General features: G+C 43.3%; 1 protein-coding gene across 1 annotated transcript in view; it reads left to right on the top strand.

Moving 5' to 3' along the window:
• Positions 1-657: 657 nt before the first annotated feature.
• LOC142955953 (uncharacterized) overlaps positions 658-10,443 on the top strand; it is a 17,214-nt gene continuing 7,428 nt past the window's right edge. The window contains exons 1-7 of the mRNA XM_076097221.1: positions 658-951; positions 1,298-1,404; positions 2,118-2,226; positions 3,110-3,895; positions 5,984-6,438; positions 7,354-7,414; positions 8,030-8,887. Coding sequence (XP_075953336.1) covers positions 678-951; positions 1,298-1,404; positions 2,118-2,226; positions 3,110-3,895; positions 5,984-6,438; positions 7,354-7,414; positions 8,030-8,887 — 2,650 coding nt within the window. The 5' untranslated portion in view covers positions 658-677. The remainder of the gene's footprint in view (positions 952-1,297; positions 1,405-2,117; positions 2,227-3,109; positions 3,896-5,983; positions 6,439-7,353; positions 7,415-8,029; positions 8,888-10,443) is intronic.

Here is a 10,443-nt window from a genome sequence, read left to right as displayed (position 1 = left end):
GTAGTTACGTCACCACTAACTAGACCTACTAACTAATATTATTCAGCAAATATAAAGTTAAAGGTATAATTTAAACATTACGGTGGTTAACTTCAGTATAAAAGCAGAGTAACGATGTTTATTAAACTCACTGAAGACCATCTTCTTCTTCTTCTTCTTCTTCTGTTGTTAAAAGCGTTACTGTAGAAACCGACCTGGTGCTGCCTTCACGGACTGTGGTAAATAGTTTAACTACAAGTTAGTTCAACTTTTTCTCAAATTTAGTATTTCCCCACAACTTGAAAGTAGCGTTTGGTGTGTTTTAACTACACTACAGAATATATTATCAGTTGTAATGAGTCACGTTTTACCAACTGATCATATATAATATGCAAAATATGCAATTATCTATAGATATCAAATAAATACAGTGGAGCAAATAAATACAATTAAATATAATAATATTAAATCTAACTAAACAGTAGTGCAAAGATTTAACCAATCAACAAACAAACAACAGAGTAAACATAACATAACATAAAATGTGTTACCTTTATGTGGTTTAACAGAAATGGAATCTATAGTTTACGAGGCGCACTCGAAGGCAGCACCCCGGTGATCCTCTCTGAAGCTTTTATTTTGAAAGTGGCATTGCGGAAGTTGTTCCGTTAACGCACTTTTAGAGGAGACAGAAGAAGATGACGGTCTACAAGGCGCTCCACTGTCAGTTAACGTCCATCATGGAGGCGCTGACCGGCGCCGCGGTGTCGGAGATCTGCGAGCTGGTGGACGAAGGCTACGCGGTGTTGAGGCTCGAGATCAGCCGGAGCCACAAGGAGAACCAGGACCTGAGGAGGAAGCTGGAGCTGATGGAGACCGTCGTCGACCACCGGGACCACCACCGGGGGAACGTCGGGAGGTTGGGTTACGGAGGGCTGGACGACGAGGGGAGCTTTGTGGACTTAACTCCCGGTGGGTTTTAGGGTCCTTTTTTAGTTTGTTTACCCCACAAACACTCAAGTGTGTCCGGCATTTACATTTCGGTGACACCGAGGATGGTGCGTTGAATGACAACAGACCAACATCCGTCATTGAACGCACCACCGTTTTAAACGAACTATTCTTAAATTGTTACTTCACTGAACCAAGTTCCGAGATATAAACTCGTATTTATAAGCGTCACATTGCTCACACACAGTAAGTACAGTATGTGTATAATTACTGTATAATAAGTAACATGTGTACTTATACACAGCAGTGAGATTACTCTTCTTCAATCAACATGAAATAAATCAATATTAACGTTGTTTCCATGCAGAGCGTTCCTCAGCAGCAGCGGGGCCCAAACAGATGAAAGTAAATCTCAGAAGAAGTGGACGAGTCCCCGGGTCAGAGGTCACGACTGAGCGCACCTCAACCACACAGGTTGGTTCTCTCAAACATCTCGTCTGCTGCAACAGTTAGTCACGTTCTCTCTGTCCGGGGAAGGGTTACTGAACGAGACCACCAGGCTCAGGGGCCAAAGGGTCAGAGACCCCCTGAACAACACCGACAAGATGTCACTCAAACAGACTCAAACAGACCCGAACCGACTAGCAAGAGACTCAAGATGAACACAACGAGACACAGAGTACAACGCAACTACAAAGAGATGCAAAACAGCTTACAACATCACAAGGGGCAAAAACAACCACACAAAATGACCTCAAAGAGACACACAACAACTACAAGAGACACACATTGACTACAAAGAGACACAGTTGGTTATTTTGTTTAATCTTTGAAAGTTTAGTTAATTGTGTGACTGAGGAGAAGTCAACAGTAATTAGCATTTGATGAACGAACATATAAAAGAGTTCAGTGTCAATAAAACTAGGATGATATAAATATGATGATGTTAGTCAGTGTGACCTGGAGTCCTACATGGAGCTGTTCTTATGGATGAACAGGACATTTATTCTTGTATTATTGTGTTCCTGCTGGTTTAAACGCATCACTGCAGCCTTCAGTCAGTGTGGAGCTTCGTGGTGGAGTTTGGTGCATGAATGTTACTCTTAAGTGACGTTGTGCTGTAACGTCTGTAATCGTCTATAAGAGCACATTTAAAGCCAGTTAATTCCGTTCTTTTCTACTTTCAGGATTCTTCAGCAGCAGCAGAGGAGCTGAAGGACCAGGATGTAGTTCTGATAAAGGAGGAGTCGGAGAAAGAGGAGGTGAACGAGGAGGAGCTGCTGCTCAACGAGGACGGTGAGAGAGGAGCGACTGTAAAGTTAACGTTTATTTATGAACCGGCTACGATGTGAAGACAATGTCTTGTTTTTATACTTTATTGTTTTGTTTTATGTCTGTTTAGTTTGTTTAGAACTTGTTTGCTCTTCAATTAAACTCTTTTATTCCGCCGTCGTGGTCAAAACCTCGATAGTAAATATTCCGGTTATAATAAAGGTTTGAATAAATACGTTGAAAATGTAGCCGTCAGCTTTGTTCAAACACTCAAGAAAGTGACCGTTCGTCCTCTTTTATAAAGCAGAAGCAAGAAGGAGAAACGCCTCACACAGAGGGAGGAGTTAAGCCACAAAACAAGGAAACACATTTCAGTCTTAAAGTAGCACTTCATCTTTTATTTATGTGTTTCAGTCTATAATAAGAACATGCACCGCAGTTGCAATAGCAACTACTGTCCACCAGGGGGCGACTCCTCTGGTTGTATAGAAGTCTATGAGAAAATGACTCTACTTCTCTCTTGATTTATTACCTCAGTAAACATTGTAAACATGAGTTTATGGTCTCAATCTCTAGTTTCAAGTCTTCTTCAATACAGCATGATGTTCATTTAGTACATTATGGTCCATTTAGAGTCAAACAGACCATAAAGCAGGGGATGCTTTAGGGCGGGGCTACACAGTGATTGACAGGTCTCTACCAGAGACGTATACGGCGTCTCTACGTCACTCCTCCTCAGTCCAGATATGGTCACTTCCTGTTCACTGGTTGCAAAAAACCAAGATGGCGACGGCCAAATCGCCACGTGAGGCTTAGTTGGTTTCTATGTGAAAACAGACACTTTGACAGAATGTTTGTCTCACTGCTGTTTGTGTTTGTTTGTGTGTTTTTGTTTTTGTTTCTGAAGGAACGGAGGTGCAGCTGTCGGACACCGACGACAGTGAAGAAGGACCCTCTGGGATGATGGTCCACTCCGCAGCGGCCACCCTGAGGCTGTGGGACCAGAACAGCGACGGGCCGTCGGAGCACCGGGGGGCCCACAGTGCACCGGGGTCTCCGGGCCCCGTGGGCGCCGCCGAGAGCCTCTCTTCCGACGTGGCGTTCGACCTGGCCTCGGAGTCGGACTGCGAGACTCCGTCTGCGGTCCGGACGAGGAGGCCCTTCCCGTCTGGGTCCGGGGGAAGCCCCGCCTCCGAGCTCAAACGGGGCGCGACCCTGATCAGCTCCCTCCCCTACGACACAGACCTGGATCTGTGCTCCTCGTGGACCAATCAGGGCCCGCTGGGCATGGCGCCCGTCCACCACCGGTCGACGCTGCTGGACAATGTGTCGGACCTGAACGTCGCCGGTTTCCCCGTGGCGTTTGGCCTCGGCGTCTCCCAGCTGGACCCGCTGGAGCTGAACCGCTTCTGCAAGGACGGCAGGCGCTTCATCTGCAGCTACTGCGGGAAGTGCTTCACGTCGTCCCGCAGCCTGGAGACGCACCTACGCGTTCACACGGGCGAGCGGCCGTACAGCTGCGCCCAGTGCGGCAAGCGCTTCACGCAGTCGGGACACCTGAAGACGCACCAGAGCGTCCACACCGGGGAGCGGCCGTTCGCCTGCCAGCACTGCGGGAAGAGGTTCGCCGGGAAGCAGAACCTGAGGATCCATCAGCAGAAGCACCACGCGGCAGAGCCCAACACTGTGGTGTGACCCGCTGTAATATATATACACACACACGGTACTGTAAAGAATCCACACTGCGACAGACCAGAACCTCACTGCTGTTACTCAACTAATCCTTTAAATGGATCTTTTTTTGAAGTGGAAGGCCTTTTAAAGAACTCAAATAGGTTTGACTGTTGTAACCGTCTGAACTTTGGTAGAAACCTGAGACGACGCTCGATGGGACGACCACGTGATCCAGGTTCTAGTTCTTACCTCAAACAGAGCGACTGCACAATGAAGTGAGTTCCTGTAGAGAACCGACCGCCTGTAAGAAGCATGTGAATGTTTTATTTGGTTGGTTGTAAATCTGGAATTAAAAGCGTGCGATGATGGATGAACGGTTTGCTTCATTCGTGTGTGTGTGTGTGTGTGTGTGTGTGTGTGAGAGAGAGAGAGAGAGAGAGACTTGTTTCATCTCAAATATGAAGAATTGCTGTTTTTCTATCTTTGTAAACTGAATCTTTTTAGACTTTTTGGACTGTTGGTCGGATATTTCTGGGACTTTGTGTCTTTATTCGTAGAACATTCACATTCAAATCAACGTAGCAGGATGGTCAGAGTGGCGGCCATTTTTTTATCTGTACCGTTGCCATTGCGACCGCTGTAGCGGGCTAACTTCCATATAAACTCAGCAGACTTACGGCCTCACTGCGACCAAAACGAGCAGTAGAGTTGTAACGTTATGAAGCGTAGAGATTAAATCTGTAAAGTGTATCAACCTAAATGCTTCAGCCACTCTCTTCAGGATCGTTGCTATCAACAGATGAGTGGCAACTTTGTTCGGCTCATTTTCTGTAACCAGTGAAGCATTAAAGCATGGTGGAGTTAGCAAGCTAGCTAGTGTACCGTTGGTGTGTTAGCTAGCTTGCTAACTCCACCATGCTTTAATGCTTCACTGGTTACAGAAAATGAGCCGAACAGCCAATTGTGACCCGCTGATAAAAAAAAGTGAATATTTTCTGTGTGAATTATAAAGAAAACCTGAAATGTAAATGCTGGTATGGGCCTTAAACATCCAGTACTATTCATCACTCACTGAGGCTGCGTGAGTCCTGTGTGTCACTAAACAAGAGAATCACAGACGAAGGCCTTTCACACAATAGAAGCTCAGAGAAACACCAGCCGACTGGTCTCTCTGGTCCCACTAACAAATACACTCACACACTGAGAACAGAGACTGTTCACTGTTCATTCAGCAGAAAAACACCGTGTACACAAAGGACTTACAACACACACACATTCAAATATACAAAGTCTTCACTCAAATCAAGAAGTTATTCATATTTGCCGCCTGCTGAAATGTTCAATGTGAAAGACATAACAAAAGAAATACTAAACTCGTGTATTTTAATGTATCACTCACTTCAATGTATCATAAATATATAATGTATATTTTAATCCTATCACTGCCAGCCTGAGGGTCTAAACATTACATGGTAAAGAAAGTAATTGTTTATTTGCCTTCTTATATTTTTTATTTATTTAGTCGTATTTTCTTTGTATGAATTTATTTTTAAACACTTATTCTTTTTACGTATTTATAGTAATTTGTTATTTTTTAAATCCATTTCTTAATTAAACTTTTTTTTATTCTGTCTTTTTAACATATTAATTTATTATTTTTCTACTTTTATTATATTTATGTAGGTTCTTTTTCCCCGATCCCAAAGGAAATTATTGTGCCAGAGTTTCAATAAATATTACAATAAAAGAACATAAAAAAAACAATAGAATAAAAATATACACATATATGAACAATAGAATAACAAGTATTAAGTGTAAATAAATAATACTAACACCAGTGCAAAATAGAATACAACAGCAATAAGTTAAGTAAAAATAAAAATTGCTCCAATACAACAGATCATGCTTTAATCATGAAGATAATTTATTTTTGTGCATTTATATTACAGAAAATATATTTCATGTTGGTCACGACAACAACAACAGGCTCTTATTCTGAAGTCGGAAGTGTTATACCGGAAGTGCGAGTGAAAAGGAAGTAGTAGAAAAAAGAAAAGAAAACGTTGGTCGTCTTTGTAACGAGCGACGGGAGCAGAACTTTAACATCTTAACGGGTCTATAGTCGGCGGCTCCGGTACCGACCTCATTTCAGAGCCTCCTCGGAGCTCCGTGTTGCCCGTTAAGAGGGGTCCTCGGTCCTCGGGTCCGGTTGTCATGGCCGTCCTAAGCAGCAGAGCTCTTCACGAGCAGCTCTCCATCATCATGGGCGCCCTCACCAAGGCGGCGGTGGCGGAGATCTGCGAGGTGCTGGACGAAGGTTACGCGGTGCTGCAGATGGAGATCAGCCGGAGCCACAAGGAGAACGAGGACCTGAGGAAGAAGCTGCACCTCATCGAGTCCATCGTGGTCCGGGGGAGCCTCGGCGGGGTAAAGGCGGCGGTGGAACCGGAGCTCGTACCTGTCGCGGAGGGCGAACAGCGAACACCGCAGCAGCACCGGGACAGTGACGGAGGAGACACCGCTGATTCTACCGGAGGAGTCGTTGTGGTGGTGCGGGAGGAGGTAACGTAAACCTCTTTTATCTTTACCCCCGTTAACATTTCTTGTTAGATTACTTTAACCAGAAGTCCTCTAAATATGGAAGCTCATTTCTGACAGTTAAAGAAAAACAATAAGATGAAAACTGCATAAAGGCTCGTTATTGAAATAAGAGCCCCGGTCCGGTTTTCAAAATAATGACGAGGTATCACAAAATAATGAGAAGCTTTCTCAGAAATATTGAATTGTGAAAGTTTGATTATTTTTAGTGAGTAAGTTATTATTTTAAAACTTTACAATAAACTGGTAAATGAAAAAGAAAGAAGCCTATCACAAATATAAAATGAAACCCAAAATATAATATTTACAATCACGTAAGACAAAGAGCAGCAAACCCTTTAACTTCTGTCTTGATAATATTTCAGATTTATTTTTAAAGTAGAATTAGGTCACTTCATATTGTGTCATTATGCTTTAAATATATACTTTAAATACTGTAGTTATATTTAGTCCCATATAATCTCCAGATGTGGATCCCTTATCTTGAGCTGAAAGTCGGATATTCCTGATGTTAATTATCTTATTTTGAAAAACCCAAAGGTAGTTTTTTTTTTCCTTTTTGATAATATGATAATTAAAGTGAGATAATGGGATTAAAACAACAACAACTGTCAAGTTTCCAGACAAAATCACAGATGTGGAAATTCATCTCAGAGGTCTTATTATTTATGAATTATTATTAAAGAGGAGTCAGCCAATCAGGACTCAGGGGACATGTTATCTTGACGAGTTTGCATGTTATCGACTTTATCTCAGTTTCACAGATGTAAAATGCATATACTTCGAGCGTTATTTGTTATTTGTAGTTCATTAACTGAAGATTATGATTAATTGAACGCGAGTATTGTTACTCAAAGTCTCTCGTTACATCGTTTCCAGCTTCCAGACGTGGTGTTGATCAAAGACGAAGACTCCGACAGTAACGACACCTTTGAAGAAGGTGAGTGTTTAACGACACAAGAGTTTCTCAACCTCTGGGTCGGGGGCCCAAAGTGGGGTCACCGGATGTGTCGTAGTTGGGTCGAGGACATGTTCCTGAATGGCATGATTGTGATGACTTTCAATTCAATCAACTCGCTGCCGGTACGATTTGATTGATTGAGTGATAGATATTAAACGACACAAAAATGTGACAGCTGAGTACGTCACATTTGTGTCATTTGTGTCGTTTAATATCCGTGTTTATCGATATTCAACGTTGCTTCAGGTTGTCCTCCAGCGTTCGTAGCTAAACCTACGAAAAATACTAAATTATTTTGTTTGTTATCTATGTAAACATGAACGAGGAAGAGGAAGTATGAAGATCTTTTTCTAAACCTAACTAAGTAGTTTCCTGGAAATTGAAACGTGTTGCTGGACTTCTTTTGGAAAAAGCAAAAAAAGACAATGGAGTAACTTCCCGTCGGATGTCATAAGAGATGTTCTGTTGATTAGTTAGTGTCATTGTTTGATTTTGGTTTCTATAAGTGTTGTTTTTACAGTCCTGCATTTGAAACAGGACTCTTTTTGTAAAGCAGTAGAAATAGATTTTTCAGCGTTTCTTCTTTTCTTCCAGATAACAAACCGGCGGCTGCAGCCAGAGAGATCGTCACGTCGACGCCCGTCAGCCGGAGCACCAAGAGACGCTGGCCGGGAGGCGAAGACGCCGACAGGAAGTCGTCCTCCGAGCCGCTCGCCGAGAAGAAGACCGTGACCGTCTACAGTCTGGACTCTCCTCGCAGCGAGCCGGGCTTCTCCGTACAGCTCGGCGGCAACGACGACAACATGGAGGCCGGCGAGTCGGTGTGTTCCTACTCCTCACACGTGGACCCGGACGTCCAGCTGGTCCACCAGGACTGCTCGCTGGTCCCCCCGAGCTCCAACAGACAGACGTATTTCGGTAACGGCTCTCTGACCGAGTCCCCCACAAACAGAGAGCTGGATCTCAGCCTCACGTGGACCAAACAGTCGAAAGGCCACGTGACCTTTTCTCAGTTTCACCAAAGCGAGAACCTGGACAGCGACGCCTTCGGGCTCAAGATGGTCAGCGTCACGGGCTCGATCTCCACGGACTGCCAGCTGTCGGAGAGCAGCAGCTCCGCGTTGGAGTACGACGACGACGGGATGACCTTTGGCCACTACGGCGACGGGCAGCCGGGCGCCCGAGGGCGGCGCTTCGTGTGCGCCGTGTGCTCCAAGACGTACGCCACGAGCCAGAACCTGGAGGTGCACATGCGCATCCACACCGGCGAGAGGCCGTTCTGCTGCAGCCAGTGCGGCAAGAAGTTCACCCAGTCGGCTCACCTGAAGTCGCACCTGAGCGTCCACTCCGGAGAGCGGCCGTACGCCTGCACGCTGTGCTGCAGGAGCTTCATCGTCAAATACAGCCTCAAGCTACACATGAAGAAGTGTCACGACACCATCTTGAGTGACTGAACGCTCTGTAGATATCACGCTTTAAAACGGTTTTAACATATTTATAGAGGTATTTAAAGTGTGTTATACTTTGAGCTGGAGATGCTACGTATGCATCCGCCTTTAATCAGACATTTAAGTTGTTTTTTCAAGCAAAAAATCCAAACATGATTCTTTTAGCTTCTGACATTTGATGACTTGCTGTGAACTGATGTTTGGTGTGTCGATCGAACACAACAAGACATTTAAGGACGTCACCTCGGGCGTGGGGACATTTTTAAGTATTTTAATTCTTAGAAATCCAAATAATGAAATGGAATCTAATTTATCCAACAACAGGTTTCCTGATTCTGGAATAAAATCATTTCTATTGCGCTCAGTCTGCTGTTAATACGTCTTCAGTGTGAAAAGCACAAACACTGTATGAGTCACGTGTCTTTATTGGTTAATAAAACTAATCATGAAACTGTTTGGTATCAGTTATTGGTTGTAAAACATGTATTTAGTTATTTAATCCCAAAGGTAAAAGTGCTACAGCTGATCTCTATCCTAACTATTAAATGGTATTTTCTACCAAAAGAGAAATCAAGAGGTTGTTTACATGAAGTGTCCTGTTAACAGCATCAGTTTAAAGATATAGATATGTATCTGTGTGCATCTTTTAAGTTACGCTTCCTCTCTGATCATTCGGTTTGATTCTCATTGTTCAAAATGATGAAAAACAACAAATGGTCACACGGTTAAAACAGGGAGCATCATACATGCATACTAATGAGGTGGGTCTGCCATAGTTTAAATACTTTAACGGGCTGGCTGCAGACAGCATGTCCAACTGGGTCGGTTTGGATTAAGGTCAGAGGTCAGGCCTTGGATGTAGTACTGAACAGACTTAAGGGGCTCTGGCTCAGGGGCCCAACGGTTTAGAGGGGCCTCTGTTTGAGGGGTGTAGTGGCCATTTGTCGACTTAATCAAACTTAAACAAACAATAATCAAACGCCACTGATGCACCGTGGTCGGTATTTTTACGCAGCCAGAAGAGAGTGGATTGTCCATGCAGGATTCCGATTTTCGTTTTTATTAAATAAAGCAAACAAAACAAGCAAACAAACGAACTAACAAAACTCCTGTCGTGCTGTCTCTCCTGTGATGTGATATGCTGGTAAAAACTATACGCCCACCCCGGTGCATGCTGGTCCTATCCTTCTACTCATATATATAGCAACAGGTGCCCACAGTAATTACCCAAAAAACAATATAACTAAACAAATTGCTATTAAAGAGAAAAATAATCTTAATATATAAAACATCTACAATAATTAAACAACACTACTTATAAATGAAATAACAAAATACAATATCAAATAAATAGCTCCAACAAGGGGTCTTAAGTGTCGTTGGAAAATCAAAGACTAAATAAAATGGCCACAAAAGAGACTCAAAACAACTACAAACAGACAAAGTGACTACAGAGAGATGCAAAAGGATGTAAAGGGACAAAAATACTAAGAGAAACAAAGCAACTACAAAAGGGTGTAAAGCAACTACAATAAGTAGTGACTTTCTAATAATGTAGAA

The sequence above is a fragment of the Anarhichas minor genome, unplaced genomic scaffold (assembly GCF_050575085.1).
Source record: "Anarhichas minor isolate MPS153535 unplaced genomic scaffold, ASM5057508v1 ptg000024l, whole genome shotgun sequence".
Classification (NCBI taxonomy): domain Eukaryota; kingdom Metazoa; phylum Chordata; class Actinopteri; order Perciformes; family Anarhichadidae; genus Anarhichas; species Anarhichas minor.
This window is presented reverse-complemented; position numbering and strand designations above follow the sequence as displayed.